We start from the raw sequence: 26,601 nt of genomic DNA, 5'->3' as shown, positions 1-26,601 counted from the left end.
TATCGGGATAATTCAAACATTTTATTGATCAAGACGAAAGATGTGGCAAACAATTTTTATTTTTTGACATTTTTAGCTAAAGATAACAATGACAGGCGATCCTGTTAAAAGTGTGCCCTTGCCAAATGGCCCTGCATCTCTTTGTTTTGACAAGGATGAGTTCATGAAGGTGAAGCTTACCAGGCCTTTTTAATTAATTCTTATTTCCTTGCCCAATTATTTTGACAGGTTTCTGACTCCAAATTTGGATTTTTAATGATGTTTCAGTATTGATGCTTTGAGTACCATTTATTACCACTTGCTTCTGACCCATTTTATAGCACATTTTGAAAGTGTCGAGCAGTTGGGTAACCGGACGCCTAACCTGCATTATATTAAAATCAAAGTCGTCGGTAAATAGCTATACATCTATAGCTAATGTTTTCTGTTTATATATATGCAACGACTTTAAATAAATTTGTTTTGTATTCTACATCTACATCTACATCTTTCACCCAACCGTCGATTTCCGACTATCACTGGGCGGCGCTGTCAGAGAAACAGTTGTTAAAGAACTGATATGTTACAATGTTAAAAGAATAAAAGCTAAAAAAGACAGTATGCTACAGTTAAAATGGGACAGAGGCAACAGAATTACATACTGACCACCGCCAGCCTCTCTCTAAAGATACTGAGACTGGGGCTAGATTTAACATAAGTTCGTAGGGAGTTCCAGAGTCGGATGGTCCTAGGGAAGTAGGAGTTAGAAAAGTACTGAGTGTGAGACATGGGGATTAAGTAATTTAGGTTTCTAGTTGGAATAAGATGAGATTGGTCGACTGCAACTGTCTGGGTCCTTATTTTATAAAACATTACTAATGAATTGTGTAACCTTCTATATTGGAGTGTATTCCATTCTAAGGTTTTCAGCATTTGTGTAACACTACTGGTGTAACTGTAGTCATACATGACGTACCTAGCAGCTGACCTTTGGACATTTTCGACTTTGCTAGTGAGGGTTTTTTGCCACGGATGCCAGACGCTTGAACAGTACTCAAGTTGAGGGCGGACATAGGTGTTATAGGCAGCAGTTTTGACCTTTTTATTATCAGTTTTGACATTTCGTTGTATGAAGCGAAGAGTGGAAGTTGCTTTGGAAGTGATATTGTCAATGTGTTTGGACCAGTTTAGATCTTTGGAAATGGTTATGCCTAAGTATTTAGCTGCCTCACAAGTTTTTAACTCTATGTTGTGAAGTTTGTAGGGGTAGACTACAGGATTTTTCTTTCTAAAAATTCTAAGGACTTCACACTTGTCCGGGTTGAACTCCATGGACCATGTCTTCTCCCAGGTTTCTAAGCTAATGAGGTCTTGTATTGTTCGACAACAGGATGCTTAGCCTGTCCCATAGGTTTTTTTCTAAGCATCAAGTGATCAATTTATTTATGAATTGTGTATTTTTCTATGAAGATATTGTATTATTCTTTAGACCTACATCAAATAAGTAGAGCTATATGTGTTACAAGATACAAGAAGATTTATTGAATGTCTGATAAATACAACATAAAACATTAGCTTAAAGTTAATTTCCCACAAACACAAGTAAATAAGCTCAACATAGGGAAAAGAGCTATAAGAAATTTCATACATGTTAAAGGACATTTAAGTAAATATAACATATCTGACAATAAGCAAATAAGAAGAATCACAAATTATCACATACATGTTAAAGCACATTAAAGCAAAATAAAACATAGCTGACGCTATAAGCAAATAAGAAGAATCACAAATTATCACATACATGTTAAAACACATTTAAAGCAACATAAACATAGCTGACACTAAGAAAATAAGACAGATCACAATTTACAACATACATATTATTATTAAAGCAACATAAAAGAAGAAAACACATACATGTTACACGTGTTAAAAATGTTGTTGCTCATAAAGTTACTGTTGTTGTCTAAAAGAGTTCCCAGGGCACTAGACAACTTTTGGGGACAGGTACCCATACCCTCAGGAAGGTGAAATTTTCATCGTTTTAAGACAAAAAGGGGAAGTTTTTAGCCATATATATGTTACTACTTTTCATACTTATTACTATTGTCTTCAGTCATTTCTAACTTATGCAACTATATTGCAGCAGTAACCTTCCTTGGATGCACTATAATATAACTTGAAAGAGAGTTCATATCTAGTTGTGTCAAACAACCTATTATCAGGGGAATTTTCTTCTGAGAAAGGGGGAAAAAACATATTATTTTATGTGGGGAATAGGGCCCATATTCGGCCCCAAAAACAGCCAAACGAGTGCCCTGTTTCCAGTTTATTGTCATGATTGTTCTGAGACAATTTCGCTGAAAGAAGTTTCCAAGATAATGTAAAGACAGATTGTGTTGTGTTTGAAGATTTGGTGCATAGATTCTTATTGCATGCCCAAAACATACAAAAGTTAGAATTTGTTTTTAAATGTAATGAAGCATCTTCTATAAATCGATTACTTTTACTTCATTTTGTGCATATTTTTATAGCAGATATTATTTATATTATTCTAAAATCATGTATTGTGTCTATGAATATTTATTAAAATAATTTTACAAGGTATAAATATAGTGTCAGTATATTAAAAAATTCACTTTACAGAACACATATTTCTACATTTAAATCTTTCCACCGTTATTTTAAAAATTTGTCACATTTCAACTTTGAAAAACACAAATTAAAAAATCTGTCTTGTTTAAGGTTTGAATTCAGCCTAGTATTTGTGTACATCTTGAGCAAACATTTCAACAAAAAATTAAATGAATTAATTACACTATTCATAAACAAATTGCTAACCAAATGCCTTAAAAAACCTTAGAGGATAGGCTAGGTGTCCAGTCACTGGTAAGGCTTCCATTTTACATGATTAAATAAGTCTGTGTCATGTTTGACTGGTAAACGTTTACAAAATTTCTACCCGGTTAAACAAAATGATCACCCTTCCTACCATCAAAGTCTTTCTCTGTTCATAAAACTGAACGAAACAAGTGTTTCTGTTAACAATATTATATGTCTCTTTTCGGTAAACAGTACACCATAATTTTGCGCAGTTGTTTGATAAGGGATAAATTCTGTTATCTGAACGGAACAATAACATGTAAGAAGGCTGTATACAGTGCTAAATTTGAATCAGTTAAAACAAATTGTTTCATTTTGCAATGGAATTGCATCAAACAGTGCCAAATGTAGCGAGGAAACATCAAACAGTCTTGACTTGAGAAAATGTTATCAAAAATTACCATGAATTTCTGATATATTTTCCTGTTTAATTTGAGAAAATAATGCATTTGCGATTATGGGTCCCTGTTATAGAAGGGGAAAAAACAGCCAGAGTCATGACTGAAGACAATGATAGTTTTCATTTAAACGGTATTGTTTCTCGTTCGAAAGATCATGTAAACATTTACAAAAATCTGTTACCGTTGGAGCCTTAGTGGGAAAACGTGGTGTTGCTGTTTTGAAAATTTAATGATTTCAAAACTTGATGATGAAAAGAAAACACTATTAATTTCGAAGTCTATGACAGTGTACTGATCACATGGTCAGAATAGCCCAGGTTATTTGACGCATATTATCCTGACAGCCTAGAGTTAAGTAGTTTAGGTATTTGTGTACTTGGCATTTCCTGTGTTAGTCTTTCCTGTTTAAATAAGATCTCATAAACCACTAAATGCCAGTGCTTATTATTTTCTTCCTTAACCATATTTACCGAGTATTTTCAAATTATTTCAGGATGACTTTAATGTTGACCATTTTGTCCTGGAGTGTAGGAGGCGTGTTCAGCTGGAGGATTTCAGAGATGATCTGTCTATATACCTGAAGATTCTTAGAAGTGCTATGATAGAACTGATCAACAAGGACTATGCAGATTTTGTCAACCTTTCAAGCAATTTGGTATGCTTGTCTAGTTGTTAAGTTTTAATTACACACTTCACTGTTATTCCTGCAATTAAATTTTCATTAAAGTCAAATGGTTTATACACATACAACTCATTGTCAAAAGAAAAAATTGATATAAAAAGGCAGTTTGAACAATTAAGTTGAATTAACTAAATCAAGTCACCAGAATATTGAATTGTTTGCGCAAGTTCAGTACTTTACAAGATTTTCATACAATATTGGATGTACTGTAGCCTATAGGTCTTAATATATTCTTGTTTGAAAAAAGCTGAGACACATGTTTATAGATGTCTTTGATTTAATTGTCAATAAATGATTTTTTTTTCTTCTACTGTATAGGTTGGAATGGACAAAGCAATTGGGAGTTTAACTGCACCCCTTGAACAACTGAGAGATGAAGTTTTAGTAAGTTTGATTTATAGCATGCCAAAACAATTATCTAGATCCCTAAAGATTTTTCTATGGCATTTTTTCACCTTTAAAGTTACATCTAGAAAAGCAGACAGTCCCAAAGCAAAAATTATGTTTTCCCTGCCAGATCTAATTTAAATTTTTCATTTTTTTTGGCTTTTTTGCAGTAATGTTGCCAATGTGTATTTAGGTAACTAAATAATAGTTAGGCTGTTGGACAAATATTAAAAGTCATTACACATTTTCAAACATTATTCTAAAATAATATCTTGTATAATTACTTCAGAACTAATAATTTGGCCAAAAAACGTCGACGTATGGCCGGAAATATACGGTATTATAAGCTTTGTTTTTAGCCCACCATCATCAGATGGTGGGCTATTCAAATCACTCTGCGTCTGTGGTCCGTCGTCCTTCCGTCCGTCCGTCCGTCCGTCCGTCATTCCGTCCGTCCTTCCGTTAACAATTTCTCGTTATCGCATCTCCTCAGAAACTACCAGGGGGATTTTGACCAAACTTTGTCAGAATGATGTATTGGTACCCTAGTTGTGTCCCCCTGAAAATCAGACTGGTTCAACAATTTTTGAATGAGTTATGGCCCTTTGTTTATTTCTATAATTTACATAGGTTTATATAGGGAAAAACTTTGAAAATTTTCTTGTCCAAAACCACAGAGCCTAGGGCTTTGATATTTGGTATGAAGCATCATCTAGTGGTCCTCTACCAAGACGATTCAAATTATTTCCCTGGGGTCTAATATGGCCCGGCCCCAGGGGTCACATGGTTTATATAGACTTATATAGGGAAAAACTTTGAAAAACCTCTTGTTTAAAACCACAGGGCCTAGGGCTTTGATATTTTGTATGTGACATCATCTAGTGGTCTTCTACTAAGATTGTTCAAATTATCCCCATAGGATCAAATATGGCCCCTCCCCGGGGGTCACATGGTTTACATAGACTTATATAGGGAATAACTTTGAAAATCTTCTGGTCCAAACCACAAAGCCTAGGGCTTTGGCATTTGTAATGTAGCATCATCTGGTGGTTCTCTACCAAGTTTGTTCAAATTATCCCCGTAGGGTCAAATATGGCTCCGCCCTGGGGGTCACATGGTTTATATAGACTTGTATAGGGAAAAGCTTTTAAAATCTTCTTGTCAATAACCTACAACATTCAGATTTGGACCACATGTATGGTTTTGAGTGGCAAGATGAACCTTGACATGAGTTGACCTTGATTTTGACCTAGTGACCTACTTTCACATTTCTGTAGGTACAGCCTTCAAATTTGGACCACATGCATAGTTTTGTGCACTGAAAAAAACTTTGACCTTGACATTGACCTAGTGACCTACTTTCACATTTTTGAAGGTACAGGCTTCAAATTTGGACCACATGCATAGTTTCATGTTCTGAAATGAAATTTGACCTTGATTTTGACCTAGTGACCTACTTTCACATTTCTCAAGCTACAGCCTTCAAATTTGGACCACATGCATAGTTTTGTGTACCGAAACAAACCTTGACCTTTACATTGACCTAGTGACCTACTTTCACGTTTTTGAAGGTACAGGCTTCAAATTTGGACCATGCATAGTTCTGTGTTCCGAAATAAAATTTGACCTTGATTTTGACCTAGTGACCTACTTTCACATTTCTCGTGCTACAGCCTTCAAATTTGGACAACTTGCATAGTGTTGTGTACGGAAATGAAATTCGACTTTGAGCTAGTCATTAAGTCTTGAAATTTGGAACACTCAAAAATGGCACATTGGTGGGCGCCAAGATCACTCTATGATCTCTTGTTCCTAGTATAGACAGAGGTACTCCTAAAATGATGACAAATGACCAGATCTAAAGGAACGACTTCTAGAGATAAGGTCATTTGTTATATATATAATAACTATACAGACTGCCTTATAAGGGGTACCTTAAACATTTTTTGTTTACTGTGTAAATGTCTTTAATATTGTTGTCTTGTGTATGTATTTATTGTAATAAAACTTGTAGAATAAATTTCATTTACATAAATCTTACTTTTTTTACAGAATGTAAGAAAGTCCATGGATGAAGCTATATTAGCAGTGGAAGATAAACTCAGAAAAAGGCAGCAAATTAAACAGGGAAAGGTAAGTACTTTTTTAAACATTATTTAGTTATACGCATATTACATTGTAGCATGTAAAATCAAACCAAATATATAATATAAATTCTGACAGAAACTATTAAATTTGTTGTATATTTCACAGCATCTAATTAATATAAGGATAAATGTTTTTAAAAGTAAAGATGTTTGTAATGTGCAGAATTATCAGTCAGGTAGAACAAGTTTTGGTACATAATTTACAATAGTAAAATGTAAATGAGTTTTAAAAGTTGAGATTGTGTTTCTACCAACTCTGCTACAGGCATGTATCCAGAGGTTGATAAATATCACAGAATCTGTGGACAAGATAGAAAGATTGTTAGGGATCCACTCAGCAGATGGTGGAGAAGGACCATCACATGCTGGGTGAGTTACTTACTTCTAATGCATACAGTTTGTATAAAGAGAAAGGAAATGACATTTATCAAGTGAGTTGATATGAGAATGTTAGGTAGTTTAGTACATAGATTTATTTTTGTCAAGGAGAATGTTTAATACATAGATTGATTTTTGTCAAGAGAAATGTCACCTTTTGATCTTCCTATCTGTTCATCTTGATGATGGTCCTGCTGAGGCACAATATAGTATATACATCATTGTTGAAAATAACTGGTAAATGTAAAAGCTCAATTGCTCTAGTGCTTCCTTCAAGACTTCCACAAGTGGTTTTTATCAACAACAGTGACAGATTAATAACTGTATAACATTTCAGCATACAGCCAAAACTGTACTAAAGACCATCTGACTTTTGCAGTGTATACTGACCTCTGAATAAAGATCACTTGTTAATATAGACTACCATTTGGCTCCAGGGTGGTCATTGTGTACAGGTTTGACTGTATTGTAGACTATGAAATAATTATTTGTCACAAACTTATTAATGATACTATTATCATTTAGAGCATGATATTACTGTTTTACAGGCCTTTAAATGGACAGTTGATAGAAAGAGTTGCAACAGAGTTCAACAAACTTCAGTTCTATGTGACAAAGAGCAGGGGATTACCACTAGTTGAACAGATTAAACCGGTATGTTTATTTTCACAAAGAAATTACAAAATTTTCTTATTTTGTAATATTATGTAGATTTATAAATCATTAGCATATACTCTGTATAACATCAGCATAAAACACTGAAGGGATGAGTATATTTTTTGTTTCAAATGTAAAAAAGTAGGTCTACAGCAAGATTCTATTTCATAATCCTTTTTATCTACAGTAATTTAAAAAAAAAGAATGATTTTGATCTGTGACTTTCTGGCTATAAATTTTGAGATGATACTGACTTGAAATTCTGACAGTTTATTTAGAGGATGCCATTATCAAACAAAATGCTTCCAGTTGTTGTACTACTTAATATCAGAATAACTAAATGACATTTCACATCTTTATCCAATCATGTTTATTCATCTTTCAGAGGATAGCAAACATAACAACAACGCTGCAGTTCAGCTTGGAAGGATCATTTTTAGAGGGGCTAGATGCAGGAAATGTTGACATTCTGAGACAATGTCTGAGGACATATTCACTCATAGATAAGATAAGGGATGCTGAGAGTTTATATAGACAACATATCGTAAAACCCTACATGGAAGAGGTAGGAAATGTTTTGTTAGCAAGTTGTTTTAATGTATTATAGACTTCTGAAGCAATTCCTATGTATTTAGTTTAATCCTGTTTGATTTGCTCATTGATTGCAGAGAACATTCTCACAGCTTGGTTTACGTCACTCATTGACTGCTTCTTGAACCTCTGACTAGTACTTATGTGTTGGAAAGGGATTGTGGGACCAGCCACTGAGCAGTCAGATATTGCTTTCTCTAGGATTCGAACCTGAAATCTCCAGATTAGGAGTCCATAGCTGTGCCATATACCACTGCGTTATCCTACACATAGTTACATAGTTTTGAATCTTTCCTAAATCTTAAAAAATCATTGCAGAAAACAGGTCTTTTCATAGAGCAAAATGTTTTTGAATTTTTATTGCATTTCAAATTTTCTGTTATATTTGCTGTAAGTTGTAAATGTTGATATAATTATTAAAAAGTAAATGTCTTTATTTAAGGTGATTTCAGAACAGTTTATAAAATCCAACCACAATGGTTTAAAAGGCATGTTTGATAAAGTGTTACAGTTTATACCACAACACTGCAAACTGCTGACTGATGTTACTTCAAGGGTCACAGCAGGGTAAGTGTTACAATGTTTTAAGACTTGATAATTCATCTTATAATAGTTGTGTGTGACTCATCTGTTTTTGAGTGTTCAGATTTTTCAGGACTGGTTTTGAATTTAGGCTTTTCATTGCCAGATTTTTTCTGTATAGAGGATATTTATTTGCTTCAATTAAGATTGAAAAATCTTTCAGGAGTGAACACCAGATTTAATATTTTCACAAGTGGCAGAGCCACGAGTGAAAATGTAAGATTCGGTGTTCATGAGTGAAAGATATTTTGATCTTACATGTAAAACAAATAAAAAAAATTTATTTTATGTTTTGACAAAATTTATTATGTAGTTTCTTACCAGTGAAAATATATTTGATATTTTTCTCTGTGAAAATACCAGATATATTGCACTCTAATATTTTGATATTTCGCAAAAAACGTGTATTCTAACACAACCCGATTTGTTTTCCTATTAAACAAAGAAGGCTGAAAACTGTGTGTTATTATTCAGCAATTCATTTGTCTGATGTCACAATTATTAAGTCATGGTGTAAGATGGCATAGCGGCATGCTGGAAAAGAAATCAACAGAAATCAGGCAAATATTTGATGGATATCGGCAAGGACGTATATAATAATCCTTGAAAACTGTTAGAATAAAAATAATATATCTCAAACAGTGATAATGTGCGTGAATAAAATCATTGTTTGTTGTTTAGATGCATATTATTATATGACTCGGGCTGCGCCCTCGTGATATAATTCCTTCACATCTAAACTCCATACAATGATATTAATTTGACAATGACAAATCACTGTTTGGGATATATTATTTCTTAAATAAATAACTCTATTGGAAAAGGATATTTCAGGTTTTGAAAAGTAAATTTTAAGGCTTCTGATTTTCATCTGAATCCCAGCCTGAGAAAATTTCAAAGTATAGATAGCACTGTGTAATTTGTACATTTTAAATACAAAGTAATAACAAAGGAAAGACTAGTTCTGTTAATTTGTATATGGCTAGTTGTTGCCATTAAGTTTTAAAAAATGATTTTGACAATAACTTAAAATGAAATGTTATAAACAAACCAGTCAAGTTTCAACTTGTTTCTTTCTTTTTGACAGGAGTTCAGATGCTGTGAGAGGATATGACTTTATTGTGAACTCAGTATGGCCTGAGGTTGTGAGTAATATAGAAGCCAAAACAAGCTCAATATTTGCACCAGGAAATCCTAATATATTTCATGCTGTAAGTTTAAGAAGTCCCCAAATGTCCAACAAATGCTTAGTCTATATTAGAAATTGTTATGAATTTTCTAAATACATGTATATTTATTGAAGAAAATGCTTTAAAAAGCTCTATTAACCCTTAACATGCTGGACACGATTGATTCTGCCTTTGCGACCAGTGTAGATCATGATCAGCCTGCACATCTATGCAGTCTGATCAAGATCTGCACTGTTTGTCATTCAGTCTGTATCTTTTTGGTAAGCACCCCTCCTAACAGTTAATGGTACTGTCCAAATTGAAAAATGGACAAGTTCATAGAAATTTAGCAGGGTAAGGGTTAAGATAGTAGCATTAGTCTCTAACAAGACTTTAGCGGTTTGTGTAAGGAAACCAAAATATCAAAGGCATAGTGGAATTAATATTATTAAAGAGACATTTGTTGATAAAATTTTAAAGATGTCTTCACAAACTGCATGTCATATCTTCTTATGATTTTCAGAAATACCTGATAAGTATGGAGTTTTTGGAGAGATTTGAGGCACTGTGTGGGTCACAGGCAAGTGTAAAAAGATTACGGGACCATCAAAGCTATCATACTTTCATTAACAAGTGGAGCCTTCCTGTCTACTTCCAGATCAGGTTAACTGTTCCCTTTGTTTTCGCTTATTAGTATATACTTGTTACAGCTGAAACTGTCCTGAAAACCTGATGCTTATTTAGTAGCTCTCACATCCTCATGCCCAGACCGTCTCGGTAGCCTAGTGGTAGAATGCCTGCTTTGAGTGTGGGAGGTCGTGGGTTCAATCCCTGGCCGTGTCATACCAAAGACTTAAAAAATGGAACTAGTAGCCTCCTTGCTTGGCGCTCAGCATTAAGAGGATAGTACTAGGACTGGTCAGCTTGGTGTCAGTATAATGTGAATGGGTGGTATCATGTTGTGTGTCTACGGTGTGATATTCCAGTGAAGCAGCACTATAAAGTTGGGCATTGTGCTCACTGCTACAAGTAGACACCGTCATTTATATGACTGAAAAATTGTTGAAAAAAGACGTTAACCCCGAACACACACATCTTCTTCCTGGAAAAAATGAAGTGCTTGGTTCAAGATTATAAGTCTTAAGTTTTGTAGTCCAGTCTGTAAATTGCAACATCAGATTGGTTGTTTGCAAGCACAAATTTAAAATTGACCAATGGTAGGGTTGCATTCTGAGACTGGTTACCAAACTCAGTTTTGTGACCCTGAACCAAGGTGTATTAGGAGATATGGTCATGACACCAACACGGTTTAAGCCCTAAAATTCTTGGTTAAGCTTGTGAACTTCTTTATGTGACAGCAAAGCTGGTTTTGCCAGGAAATAGACTTGGATGAAAGCTTTCTTCATATGAGTTTGAAAAAAATAATATTGAAACTTCGGCAAATGTCTTCCAAATCAGTTTGATCAAAGACATTAATTTTGCCTGTTGGAAAAAACTGACTGGTAGAGAATAGTGATTTGCCTGTTACACGATGACTTTTATGAATATGTTTTTAGCTCACCTGTCACAAAGTGACAAGGTGAGCTTTTGTGATCGCGCGGCGTCCGTCGTCCGTCCGTCCGTGCGTGCGTGCGTGCGTCCGTCCGTAAACTTTTGCTTGTGACCACTCTAGAGGTCACATTTTTCATGGGATCTTTATGAAAGTTGGTCATAATGTTCATCTTGATGATATCTAGGTCAAGTTCGAAACTGGGTCACATGCCATCAAAAACTAGGTCAGTAGGTCTAAAAATAGAAAAACCTTGTGACCTCTCTAGAGGCCATATATTTCACAAGATCTTCATGAAAATTGGTCAGAATGTTCACCTTGATGATATCTAGGTCAAGTTCGAAACTGGGTCATGTGGAGTCAAAAACTAGGTCAGTAGGTCTAAAAATAGAAAAACCTTGTGACCTCTCTAGAGGCCATATTTTTCATGAGATCTTCATGAATATTGGTCAGAATGTTCACCTTGATGATATCTAGGTCAAGTTCGAAACTGGGTCACGTGGGGTCAATAACTAGGTCATTAGGTCTAAAAATAGAAAAATCTTGTGACCTCTCTAGAGGTCATATTTCTCAATGGATCTTCATGAAAATTGGTCAGAATGTTCAGCTTGATGATATCTAGGTCAAGTTCGAAACTGGGTCACGTGGGCGTAAAAACTAGGTCAGTAGATCTAAAAATAGGAAAACCTTGTGACCTCTCTAGAGGCCATATTTTTCATGAGATCTTCATGAATATTGGTCAGAATGTTCACCTTGATGATATCTAGGTCATGTTCGATACTTAGTCATGTGGGATCAAAAACTAGGTCAGTAGGTCTAAAAATAGAAAAACCTTGTGACCTCTCTAGAGGCCATATTTCTCAATGGATCTTCATGAAAATTGGTCAGAATGTTCACCTTGATGATATCTAGGTCAAGTTCGAAACTGGGTCACGTGCGGTCAAAAACTAGGTCAGTAGGTCTTAAAATAGAAAAACCTTGTGACCTCTTTAGAGGCCATATTTTTCAATGGATCTTCATGAAAATTGGTCAGAATGTTTACCTTGATGATATCTAGATCAAGTTCGAAACTGGGTCACGTGGGGTTAACAACTAGGTCAGTAGATCTAAAAATAGAAAAACCTTTTGACCTCTCTAGAGGCCATATTTTTCATGAGATCTTCATGAATATTGGTCAGAATGTTCACCTTGGTGATATCTAGGTTAGGTTTGAAACTGGGTCAAGTAGGGTCAAAAACTAGGTCAGTAGGTCTAAAAATAGAAAAACCTTGTGACCTCTCTAGAGGCCATATTTCTCAATGGATCTTCATGAAAATTGGTGAGAATGTTCAGCTTGATGATATCTAGGTCAGGTTTGTAACTGGGTCATGTGCAGTCAAAAACTAGGTCAGTAGGTCGAAAAATAGAAAAACCTTGTGACCTCTCTAGAGGCCATATTTTTCACGAGATCTTCATGAAAATTGGTGAGAATGTTCACCTTGATGATATCTAAGTCAAGTTTAAAAGTGGGTCACGTGCCTTCAAAAACTAGGTCATTAGGTCAAATAATAGAAAAACCTTGTGACCTCTCTAGAGGCCATATTTTTTAATGGATCTTCATGAAAATTGGTCAGAATTTTTTATCTTGATGATATCTAGGTCACATGTGCTCAGAAACTAGGTCACTATGTCAAATAATAGAAATAACGACATCATACTCAGTTCAACACTGGGTCATGTGGGGATAGGTGAGTGATTCAGGACCATCATGGTCCTCTTGTTGGCATAAGTTTTAAGTACTTTGAATATGCTACAACATTATGGCATTAGTTATTTTATGACGATTGTAAAATGTATTTAAAGCTGTGATTAGCAGCAATGAAAGTCTTTGTTCTGTTTTCTTCCAGGTTCCAGGAGATTGCAGGAGGCTTTGAATCATCCTTGTTTACTGCTTTTAACAAATCACCAGGTATATATGTGTCTTATTTAACATCAGTCCACATGTTCATTGATATCACTATCCTTTCTGACAGGTGTAAGTTATGGTTTCATATTATTTTCTTTTTTAAAAAATCTGATCTGGTACATAAATGAAAAAGTTTTACTTGACACTTGAGGGGCCTCCATGGTTAAGTGGCTAAGGTCACTGGCTTCAAATCACTTGCCTCCCTGCAGTGGGTTTGAGACCTGGCAGTGGATGTAGAATTCTTTCATGTGAGGAAGTAATCCAGCTAGCTTATGAAGGATCAGTGCTTCTACTAATAGGTTGCCCCCTCTTGCCTGAAATAATACCCAGAGGGCAGCAGGGGGTCTTCATCTACCACCAGAAGCTGGAAAGCTGGCCTATATGACATAAAACCCTACAGAAAATATACTTGCCATTTAAAAATATTTATACCCCATCAAAAGAATATTGGAGAGGGACTATGTTGGAACAACTTGGTCATGTTCATCTGTCCATCACAAATAATTTCAGACAATAATTTCAATGCACTGACCGAAATTTAATGTTTAGCAATTGATACTGTCCCAAATGACAACAAAAGTAAGTAAGAATCATAACTTTGTCTGCCATAATTATAATTGCATTTTTCAATACTTAAGTCAGTGACTTTTGGTGTCTTTGAATTGCATTTGTAAATGAATTTTTCTTCCAGCTGGATCAGAATTTCACTTACATTCTACACATGAACTATGGAAGAGTCTACAGACATGTTGGCAGGATGAGATATATCTATTGCCCCTCAGTCACAGGTTCTGGAAATTGAATATACAGATTCTAGCTAGATATTCCACCTGGCTAGATGAGGCATATAAGGAACAGGTTAGAATTTTCTGAAGGTCATTAATTTATAGAGCAAAGTTTGTTATTATACTAGTATGTTTATTGGATTTTACCATTCAGAAACAGGTCTTTTCAGTGGGAGGAAGAAAATTGCATAACATTCAAGGATTATGCATATCTGGGAAGAATTCTATACCCTATTGATGTATTTCATGAAATAAACTCGAGTCATCATAGATTTTATGTTGTGAGTTTCCACAGGTCACACTCCCTCAAAAGTTTTTTGAGCCACTTTCATGCAGAAGTAACATAATTAGAAAACACTTCAAAATATGTAAATTTAAGAGACACAAGAAAAAGTTTGAGCCATTTCATTTAATTATAGGGAATGGCTCAGATGGCAAGTGGCAGAGAGAAGTTGAATTTCATATGTATTTTTTGCGCAGGCTGTTACCTGTGAGTGTGTTAGGGGTTTTGAGTTGACATATCTTGACAGACTATTGGCGTAACAGATGGGCATATGATGTTTGTTCAGAAGTTGAATGTCATTACTGAGAAATATTTTTTAGTGAATAGAAAAAAAATGTCTCATGTCCTTGTCTGATGAACAATATTTCTACCATTAATTGTCTATTTCTTCAACAAATAAGTAAAAAGATAAAGGGTAAGCTTAATTTAAGATTGTACAAAATGTATATAATCAACAGAAAATATGAGCGACATAGCTCTTCTACAAGGTATCTGCTATCGAATACTTAACTGGGCTTATTTTATTTCCTGGTACAACCATTTGAGCCACACCATGAGAAAACCAACATAGTGCATTTGCGACCAGCATGGATCCAGACCAGCCTGTGGGGATGCGCAGGCTGGTCAGGATCCATGCTTTTCGCTAAAGTTTTCTCTAATTGCAATAAGCTTTGAAAGCGAACAGCTGGATCCTGACCAGACTGCGTGGATGCGCAGGCTGGTCTGGATCCATGCTGGTCACAAATGCACTATGTTGGCTTTCGCATGGTGTAGCTCAAGAATTTTAAATATTGAGTACCAAACAAGGTAGCTACCAATTCCATGTTTCACATTTTTTGTCATGCCCAGACATTTAACAGTCAACAAGCCACACTTAAAGCAGACACTGAACCATTGAGCTCCCTGTCAGTTTTTTTGTCTTTAGAAAAAATTATTATTGGCTTTTGTAGATAACTGACAGATCTGACAATGTACCAGAAGTGAAAACCAAGTCTGGTCCAGAAAGAGCAGCCAATGGACCTGACACACTGCCACCTGGTGGTCAGACTGAAGGGCGGATTACTCCTACAGTCCCACAAGCTCCGCCAATAACCATTGGGCAAATTATCTCCCTTATATCAGATGCTGGAAAGCTGTTAGAAATGGTAAACTGTCTAGCAGTTTGAAACTTGATTTTAATACATGCATTTCAGTATAATATATATATGTTTGCCCTTGTCATTTTGACATTTAAGAAGATTACAGTCTTATTATGCCAGATATATAATTTCAGTTGTCAGTTCTTTTGATGTACTCTGTATATTTGAATATGCCAACCCATACTTTTCTCATATTTCATGGAATTATATACTAATACAGGAAAAGATCTTTACATAACGGTTACTTTGTGTTTACTTACATGTAAACAATATTTTAGTACAAACTAAAAAACAACTTAAAGTTTGCTTTTCACTGAAAAGACATGTATTGAAAGTATTGCTGGTGTATTTTAAAATGTACTAAGTATATAATCATATAATTTAAGTGTATAATTTTTAGGTCGACTATTCATAGAATAGTAGAGCTATTGGACTCGCCCATGCGTCTGCGTCCGCATCCCGATTTGGTTAAGTTTTTGTATGTAAGCTAGTATCTCAGCAACCACTTGTGGGAATGGATTGAAACTTCACACATTTATTCACTGTGATAAACTGACTTACATAGCACAGGTTCCATAACTCTATTTTGCTTTTTTACAAAATTGTGCCCCTTTTTTAGCTCACCTGTCACAAAGTGACAAGGTGAGCTTTTGTGATCGCGCGGTGTCCGTCGTCCGTCCGTCCATGCGTGCGTCCGTAAACTTTTGCTTGTGACCACTCTAGAGGTCACATTTTTCACGGGATCTTTATGAAAGTTGGTCAGAATGTTCATCTTGATGATATCTAGGTCAAGTTCGAAACTGGGTCACGTGCCTTCAAAAACTAGGTCAGTAGGTCTAAAAATAGAAAAACCTTGTGACCTCTCTAGAGGCCATATATTTCAAAAGATCTTCATGAAAAATGGTTAGAATGTTCATCTTGATGATATCTAGGTCAAGTTCGAAACTGGGTCACGTGCCCTGAAAAACTAGGTCAGTAGGTCTAAAAATAGAAAAACCTTGTGACCTCTCTAGAGGCCATACATTTCATAAGATCTTCATGAAAATTGGTCAGAACGTTCACCTTGATGATATCTAGGTCAAGTTCGAAAGTGGGCCATGTGCTATCAAAAACTGGGTCAGTAGGTCAAATAATAGAAAAACCTTGTGACCTCTCTAAAGGCCATATTTTTCATGGGATCTGTATGAATGTTGGTCTGAATGTTCATCTTGATGATATCTAGGTCAAGTTCGAAACTGGGTCACATGCGGTCAAAAACTAGGTCAGTAGGTCTAAAAAAAGATAAACCTTCTCTAGAGGCCATATATTTCATGAGATCTTCATGAAAATTGGTCAGAATGTTCATCTTGATGATATCTTAGTCAAGTTCGAAAGTGGGTCACGTGCCATCAAAAACTATGTCAGTAGGTCAAATAATAGAAAAACCTTGTGACCTCTCTAGAGGCCATATTTTTCATGGGATCTGTAAGAAAGTTGGTCTGAATTTTCATCTTGATGATATCTAGGTCAAGTTTGATAGTGGGTCACGTGCCTTCAAAAAGTAGGTCAGTAGGTCAAATAATGAAAAAACGTTGTGACCTCTCTAGAGGCCATATTTTTCATGGGATCTGTATGAAAATTGGTCTGAATGTTTATCTTGATGATATATAGGTCAAGTTTGAAATTGGGTCAACTGCGATCAAAAACTAGGTCAGTAGGTCTTAAAATAGAAAAACCTTGTGACCTCTCTAGAGGCCATACCCTTGAATGGATCTTCATGAAAATTGGTCAGAATGTTCACCTTGATGATATCTAGGTCAAGTTTGAAACTGGGTCATGTGCCTTAAAAAACTAGGTCAGTAGGTCAGATAATATAAAAAACCTTGTGACCTCTCTAGAGGCCATATTTTTCATGGGATCTGTATGCAAGTTGGTCTGAATGTTCATCTTGATGATATCTAGGTCAAGTTTGAAACTGAGTCAGCTGCGGTCAAAAACTAGGTCAGTAGATCTAAAATTATTAAAATCTTTTGACCTCTCTAGAGGTCATATAATTCAATGGATCTTCATGAAAATTTATCTGAATGTTCACCTTGATGATATCTAGGTCAGTTTCGAAACTGGGTCACGTACGGTCAAAAACTAGGCCAGTAGGTATAAAATAGAAAAACCTTGTGACCTCTCTAGAGGCCATATTTTTCTTGAGATCTTCATGAAAATTAGTGAGAATGTTCATCTTGATGATATCTAGGTAAAGTTCAAAACAGGGTCATGTACCTTCGAAAACTAGGTCCATAGGTCAAATAATAGAAAAACCTTGTGACCTCTCTAGAGACCATATTCTTCAATGGTTCTTCATGAAAATTGATAAGAATTTTTATCTTGATAATATCTAGGTCAGGTTCAAAACTGGGTCACATGAGCTCAAAAACTAGGTCACTATGTCAAATAATAGAAAAAAACGACGTCATACTCAAAACTGGGTCATGTGGGAAGAGGTGAGCGATTCAGGACCATCATGGTCCTCTTGTTTACTTAGAAATTTTTGGTTAAGGTTTTGTATGTAAGCTGGTATCTCAGTAACTACATGTGGGAATGGATTGAAACTTCACACACTTATTTACTGTGATAAACTGACTTACAATGCACAGGTTCCATAACTCTGTTTTGCTTTTTTGCAAAATTATGCCCCTTTTTCGACTTAGAATTTTTTGGTTAAGGTTTTGTATGTAAGCTGGTATCTCAGTACTCTTTAATTAGAATGGATTGAAACTTCACACACTTGTTCACTGTCATGATCTGACATGCACAAAGCAGGTCCCATAATTGTATTTTGCTTTTTTACAAACTTATGCCTCTTTTTCATCATAGAAATTTTTAGCCCACCATCATCAGATGGTGGGCTATTAAAATCACTCTGCGTCCGTGGTCCGTCCGTCCGTCATTCCGTCCGTCCGTCCGTCCGTCCGTCCGTCCGTTAACAATTTCTCGTTATCGCATCTCCTCAGAAACTACTGGGGGGATTTTGACCAAACTTTGTCAGAATGATGTATTGGTACCCTAGTTGTGTCCCCCTGAAAATCAGACTGGTTCAAGAATTTATGAGTGAGTTATGGCCCTTTGTTTATTTCTATATTTTACATAGATTTATATAGGGAAAAGCTTTGAAAACCTTCTTGTCCAAAACCACAGAGCCTAGGGCTTTGATATTTGGTATGAAGCATCATCTAGTGGTCCTCTACCAAGATGATTCAAATTATTTCTCTAGGGTCAAATATGGCCCCGCCCTGGGGGTCACATGGTTTATATAGACTTATATAGGGAAAAACTTTGAATAACCTCTTGTCCAAAACCACAGGGCCTAGGGCTTTGATATTTTGTATGTGACATCATCTAGTGGTCTTCAACTAAGATTGTTCAAATTATACCCCTAGGGTCAAATATGGCCCCGCCCTGGGGTCATATGATTTACATAGACTTATATAAGGAAAAACTTTGAAAATCTTCTTGTCCAACCACAAAGCCTAGGCTTTGATACTTGTAACGTAGCATCATCTAGTGGTTCTCTACCAAGTTTGTTCAAATTATCCCCCTAGGGTCAAAAATGGCCCCGCCCCGGTGGTCACATGGTTCATATAGACTTATATAAGGGAAAAGCTTTTAAAATGTTCTTGTCAATAACTACAACATTCAAATTTGGACCACATGTATATTTTTGAGTGGCAAGATGAACCTTGACATGAGTTGACCTTGATTTTGACCTAGTGACCTACTTTCACATTTCTCTAGCTACAGCCTTCAAATTTGGACCACGTGTATATTTTTGAGTGGCAAGATGAACCTTGACATGAGTTGACCTTGATTTTGACCTAGTGACCTACTTTCACATTTCTGTAGCTACAGCCTTCAAATTTGGACCACATGCATAGTTTTGTGCACTGGAAAAAACTTTGACTTTGATTTTGACCTAGTGACCTACTTTCACATTTTTGAAGGTACAGGCGTCAAATTTGGACCATATGCATAGTTCCGTGTTTCAAAATGAAATTTGACATTGATATTGACCTAGTGACCTACTTTCACATTTCTCAAGCTACAGCCTTCAAATTTGGACCACATGCATAGTTTTGTGTACCGAAAAAAACTTTGACCTTTACATTGACCTAGTGACCTACTTTCACATTTTTAAGGTACAGGCTTCAAATTTGGACCACATGCATAGTTTTGTATTCCGAAATAAAATTTGACCTTGATTTTGACCTAGTGACCTACTTTTACATTTCTTAAGCTATAGCCTTCAAATTTGGACCACATGCATAGTTTTGTGTACCGAAATGAACTTTGACCTTTACATTGACCTAGTGACCTATTTTCACATTTTTGAAGGTACAGGCTTCAGATTTGGACCACATGCGTAGTTTTGTATTCTGAAATAGAATTTGACCTTGATTTTGACCTAGTGACCTACTTTTACATTCCTCAAGCTACAGCCTTCAAATTTGGACCACTTGCACAGTTTTGTGTACCGAAATGAACTTTGACCTTAAGATTGACCTAGTGACCTACTTTCACATTTCTGTAGCTACAGGCTTCAAATTTAGACCACATGCATAGGATTGTGTACCGAAACAAACTTTGACCTTGACATTGACCTAGTGACCTACTTTCACATTTCTCAAGCTACAGCTTTCGAATTTGGACCACATGCGCAGTGTTGTGTATGGAAATGAAACTTGACCTTGAGCTAGTCAGTAAGTCTTGAAATTTGGAACACTCAAAAATGGCACATTGGTGGGCGCCAAGATCACTCTGTGATCTCTTGTTGGTTAAGTTTTTGTATGTAAGCTGGTATCTCAGTAACCACTTGTGGGAATGGATTGAAACTTCACACACTTGTTCACTGTCATGATATGACATGCAGTGCAAAAGGTCAATAACTCAACTTCGCATTTTACAAAATTATGCCCATTTTTCAACTTAGGAGTTTTTGGTTAAATTCTTATATGTAAGCTGGTATCTCAGTACCAACTAATTGGAATGGATTGAAACTTCACACACTTGTCCACTGTCATGAGCTGATAAGCACTATGCAGGTTCCATAACCCTATTTTGCTTTTTTACTAAATTATGCCCCTTTTTCGACTTCCGTATTCATTCAATCGACAAGGCTGTTTAATAGTCAAGCGTTGCTGTCCTCCGACAGCTCTTGTTTGTTGATTATTTGATTATTTCATATACTGACCAGTCATCTATTTACACATAGTCAGGTGTTAAAATTACAAGCATGACAACATTGAAAGTTGAATGCTTTTATATTCTTGTCTGTTCTACAGTTAAAGAGATTTTTTTTTTAAAAAAGCATTTATTATTCTGAATATTATTTAAACATAATGATTTTCATATACAGTTAAAACTCGATATTTCAAACTAGCTGATCCCAAAGTTCCAGGTATCTCGAAGACATTTTCAAGTCCCTTCACAAAATATCATTTTAAGTCCAATTTAACCCGTATCATGCTTGACATGATTGATTCTGCCTTTGCAACCAGTGTAGATCATGATCAGCCTGCACATCCGTGCAGTCTGATCAAGATCTGCACTGTTCGCCATTCAGTCAGTATCTTTTTGGTAAGATTTCCTTTTAATGATGCTGTCCAAATTGAAAGATAGACTAGTTCATTAAATAAATTTAGCAGGGTAAGGTTTAAATCATTGCAAATTAAAACACTTGATCCCTTCGAATTTGAGTAACTGAGTTTTAGCTGTATATGTGCTTGAAATCATAGATAATTGCAAGTGGCTAATTTTCAAGGTTGCATCAGTGAAGAAAATTAATCAAGGAAACTGTAAAATCCCCATTCATCTTATCTTCCAAACTGAACATCCACTAATTCACATCCCCAAGAAATATTCATTGTAATATGAACCACAAAATTTTAGCGACTAAAATTACTATAATACATTGTATATGTGTTATATAGCTTCCAGGTTTCCTTGATAAAACTGTGATACCAAGATTGAGTGGCCTTGATGAAGACACCATTAATTCTTTGAAAGGTAACATTATTATATCATCTTTCTGATATTAAAACATGTATTACTTTTAATTCGACTAAGATGCAAGGAATAATTTATATGGTCTGTAAGTAATATGGAATTTTATGGTGCTAATACAAGACCATAAAACTGAATAAAAAGATGAAAAACTGTGACAGTATTGCATGTTAAGCATTCATTTAACATTTAATAATGGAGATTAAACACACTTTTTAACATCAACTTTTGAGAATTTTTATACAGTTCTTGATGACTAATTGCCATTGCTTCACATATATTAAAGTGTAGGGCCAAGTGGTTAAGGTCACTGACTTTCAACTTTTGTCCTTCACCACTGTGGTTCAAAACCTCAAATGGGTTGTAGAATTCTACATGTTAGGAAGCCATCTAGCTGACTTGCAGAATGTCTGTGGTCCTAGCAAGTTATACACCCATGCCTGAAATAATGCTCGGCATCTTTGGGTCTTGTTACAACATTAGAAGCTGGAAAGTCACCGTATGACCTACAGTTGTGTTGGTGTGATGTTATACCCAGCCAAAAAAAAAAATCAAAATTTAATGAGTACCAAGGCCTTCATGTAAGGAAGAGATACTTGAGACAGAGGATTTAAACTCAGACATTAGGTTTGAAGTTCAAGCATTGATCACAGGGATTATCAACGTTACTATTTGTCCTTTCCAGTATGTTTAAATGAATGTAGTAGTGCAATACAGAGTTGTCTCCCTCAGTTCAGAGACTATGTTGTAGTAGATGTAACCAATCAGTGTGCAGTCCACCTGAAACAAGTTAACGACATTCCACGCCTTTACAGAAGAACAAATAGAGAGGTATGTTGTGACTTCTTCATGCTTATAGATAACGATATGTGTGGAAATTTAAAAAGTTTCTGTTAACTCTGTAAAAATTCTCTTGAGTTATATGCAGTATTACTGCTATTGTTCAGTCAAGGAAAGGCCTTGTAACTGAAAGGTTGCTAAGATTAGAATGTGCGCCCTAAATTTTGTAATTGTTCTAGAAGTTCAGGCTGTCAGTGGCAACAATCTAATGTCAATATAAATTTGCAATTAACACATAAATAACTCGACATAGAACAGGTGTAAATAAATAGTGTTTAAGATGTATCTCTGTTTGTACAGGTACCAAGTAAACCGTCTCAGTACATCACGGCAGCTGTTAAACCTCTCACTGTGTTTATTGAGGAGCATAGTGACGTTCTCGGGGACCAACAGAAAATTGATATATGTGCTCAGGTTTTCTCGAATCTTGCTGAACAGTAAGTGAACAATGGTTTGAATGTGTTTTGAAACATGCAGTGCATACATGACACATTATAGTTCTTGGATAGGAAAATAGAATACTGTGGAATAGTATTGTCGGTGAGACAGAAATATGTTTGTTGTTGTACTGAGGTTTCTTTTCTGGAGAGATATATGAGCCGTGCCATGAGAAAACCAACATAGTGGGTTTGCGACCAGCATGGATCCAGACCAGCCTGCGCATCCGCGCAGTCTGGTCAGGCTCCATGCTGTTCGCTTTTAAAGCCTATTGGAATTGAAGAAACTGTTAGCGAACAGCATGGATCCTGACCAGACTGCGCGGATGCGCAGGCTGGTCTGGATCCATGCTGGTCGCACACCCACTATGTTGGTTTTCCCATGGCACGGCTCATATGTCCTAAGAAACAGGTGGAATAGAAGAAATCTGCCTTGGTGAGGAAGTAATTGCTATCAGATGTGTTTTTAACACAAAGGTTGTGCTTCAAATGAAAAACAAAGTCATTCAGAAATTTTATCGAAGTTCTATCAAACAAAGGAAGGATGTTTCAGTGGCAAATGGCTATGCATCATTGGACTGTTCATACATTGTCTGAATTAAGGAAATGAAATAGTGTTCGTTGTTTGTTTGTTTGTTGTTGTTCGTTTTTTAAAACACACAGGCTCAGTTTAGGTCCTGTGGCAACCTTAAAGTTATTAATAGTAGAGTAATCATTTCCAGCACTGGCATGTACCTAGGTAGAACCAACAGTTTTTTACAAGTCAGTTGGATGGTTTCCTCTTGTACTGCTTGAGTATAGCTCAAACCTCCCCTGGTGATGGGCAGTTAACATGAAGTCATTAGCCTTTAACACCACTCAACCACTGTAGCCCAACACTAGCATTTGAAACCACGATATGCAGGTATCATGAAATCATATAATGTAATTCAAACAGTTTTCGTCCCTCTTATCTTCCAATTTTGTCAAGCTATATGTGTTGTTCCAGGTATTTTACTGTAACATCAGATGTGCTGTCATCTGTAAAGAAGATGGAGGAGAGTTTAAAACGGTTGAAGAAAGGACGAGGGCAAGAGAAAACTGCTGGCTCACACGGAATCACCGATGATGATAAAATAAGGCAGCAACTTATCCTTGATATAACAAACTATGGCACACAGGTATTGTTATGAATGTTTAAAATATGCTTTAATACATCTGTTTGAGATTTGTTTACAAAGTTTGTTAAAAAAATCATTTAACTATTCTTTCAAAAGAGACCTTTCATATGAACTTAATAAGTCAGTTCTGTATGATTGCTACACCAGAAATCATCGCTTAGCGTTATTTATCTGGATAACATGAAATAATACCTCATTACGGCATAGGGAAATGTTAAACATACCATGGATAAATGGCAACTCTTGCATGTATTAACTAAAGTAGCATCTATTCTATCTAAAGGCTGAAAATGATAAAATCATTGCCCCTGAAATTCGAAAATTTACTGATGTCATAAAATAAGCTTAAAATGAGGGATTACGCAACTTTCTCAAAACTATACACACATATACATTTTATTTGTCAAAATGATAGAAAATAGATAAAATGTGGAAAGTGACATCAAAATGTACATTGTAAGATTTTATTCTATTCATGAAAACATCATCAAATTGTTATTTTCCCCATAGGCTCCCACTTCAGATACAAACCACACAACCTTATCTTTTTAACTGGGTGAACTTTCCTTTATTTTCCATGCAGCTTTAAAAATTGGTTTTAAGCAAAAGTTATATTGTAGAAAAAAAGTATTTCTGTGAACTAGTGCTTTTAGACAAAATCTTTTGAGTAATGAATAAAATACACATTCAGCTTTGGCATTTTTCTCATCTTTTGTTGTTTCTCTGTTTATGTAGCTTTAAATCAAGAGTAAATAGGCCTAAATAGTGTTATTTTATTGTTTGTGTATTTAGAGGAGGCTTTACATTACTGCACTGTCTTGGAAAAATCTTGGGCAGAGTTTTATTTTGTAGTTGTCTCCCTTCCACCACAATTCTAATTATCAGCTGAATTCTATTATTATTTGTTTCAGGTGAGCAAGTTTGGTGTGGAAACATCACAGGTGAATTACTATAGCAAGTTACTGGAACTCTCAGAGGAGGCTAAATCTTCTATGACATCAGTCAATACAAGCAGTAGCTGATAGTAGCAAAACTTGTAACGCAATTGAATCGATACAAGTAAAATTCCAGGAAAAACGAGAGCTAATGATCATCAGTTAAGTTATCTCCCTTTAGACTCTGGCTTGATCCAGATATATGTATTGTGGGTGTACCATAAATTGTGATATCTTATATGAAAAAGTGTTAACTTACGGTTATGACTTATGTGAAAAAGTGGAGGCTGATATGAAATAGTGATGACTTTTGTCAAGTAGTGATTATGTATGTAAAATAGTGCTGACTGATGTGAAAATGTGATTTTTTTCCTTGTTTGTCTAAACCTCTTGTGACATGCAACCTTTTCTTTTTGTCATGAATATCAGCAGTCAGTTTACTGCATATCAGCATTTATGTTCAAACTTAGTTATTCTGTTATGAAATCAAATCATCTATATTGTATAACTACTTTGGAAAAACATCAGCCAAGTTTAGTTGCAGGCTTGAAATAAAATGTTTTTAATCTTTAGCCTGCTGGCAGTAAGTGATTCTGCCTTTATAACCAGTGTAGACCAAGACTGACTAGCAGTCTGATCATGGTCTGCACTGTTCACTCTTCAGTCAATAAAATTTTAGTGAACACCCCTTTGAATAATAAGTAGTACTGCCCAGATTGGAGGATAGCTCTTACAGCATCTTTAAAGCATTGAAACATTCTTTCATTTAGTTCATGAAAAGTATCAAGGGTCTTTTATGGTTGAAATCTACACCAGAGTATATACTGGAGAAAAAAAAGAAGGCCAAGAAAGAGGCATTGTTAACTTTGTTGTTTACAGGTTGTTGCTGTAGAAAGGGGGAATTTACTAAAAATTTGATTAAATGGAAAAAAGAAAATATCATTTTTGAAAAGAATGTGTTTTCCAAGTGTCATAAATAGAACATGTATGCTATATGCCTACATTTTACAACAATGTATTTATTTACCTCAAACATTAAGTTCATGGCGTGTAGTAAATACAAATACATGAACTGATTGTAGGATTATAATGACTTGTATTCCAGCTTTTAGCAAGTTTAATTGTTTGTGTGTTTGAACTGTTCCATAGGTTTTTAAGCAAATGACTGAAATAAATCGATAATTTTATTTTTTTATCTTAATGTTATCTTCAACATATGTTAATGAATGGAGAATGAAATTATTATTAAAAGAAAAATTGGATCCTGACAAACATGTAACTGGAATACTGTTGAAAAATGGCGCTAAACCGGATTGTGTTTGTAAGGAACTTGTTGCAAAATGTGATGCTGTAGTAAGAGAACTTGTTATCCCTACCTGCCTGTAGAAAATTATGAAAATTTGGTAAAAGTGTGCTTCATAATGCAGTCATGTTTTACCCGACGATTATACCAATTATTTATTTCATAGAAAGATGTACGATATTTATGACTTGTTGGTTTTTTTTCAACATAGATTATAACAGCATTGCTGTTATAACGTGGGTCCTATCACATTAAATTATTGTTATACTAGTAGTCAATACATGGCACATTGTGGCATAGCTGTTTGCTAATAAAGATATTTTACTGCCAAATTGA

At 35.4% G+C, this 26,601-nt stretch overlaps 1 protein-coding gene across 1 annotated transcript; it reads left to right on the top strand.

Annotated features, from left to right (window-relative positions):
• Window positions 1-8: 8 nt before the first annotated feature.
• LOC123532660 (conserved oligomeric Golgi complex subunit 2-like) lies at window positions 9-26,601 on the top strand. The gene is made up of 18 exons (XM_045314186.2): window positions 9-169; window positions 3,757-3,918; window positions 4,264-4,329; window positions 6,385-6,465; window positions 6,745-6,848; window positions 7,406-7,511; window positions 7,900-8,079; window positions 8,548-8,672; window positions 9,775-9,898; window positions 10,380-10,519; window positions 13,292-13,353; window positions 14,042-14,208; window positions 15,369-15,563; window positions 21,518-21,593; window positions 22,276-22,421; window positions 22,731-22,867; window positions 23,856-24,027; window positions 24,939-26,601. The coding sequence occupies exons 1-18, from the start codon at window positions 89-91 to the stop codon at window positions 25,047-25,049; spliced, it is 2,235 nt and encodes a 744-aa protein (XP_045170121.2). The 5' UTR covers window positions 9-88; the 3' UTR covers window positions 25,050-26,601.

The sequence above is a fragment of the Mercenaria mercenaria genome, chromosome 1 (genome assembly GCF_021730395.1).
Source record: "Mercenaria mercenaria strain notata chromosome 1, MADL_Memer_1, whole genome shotgun sequence".
NCBI classification, from domain to species: Eukaryota; Metazoa; Mollusca; class Bivalvia; order Venerida; family Veneridae; genus Mercenaria; species Mercenaria mercenaria.
The sequence above is the reverse complement of the archived record's forward strand: the minus strand, read 5'-3'. Positions and strand labels throughout refer to the sequence as shown.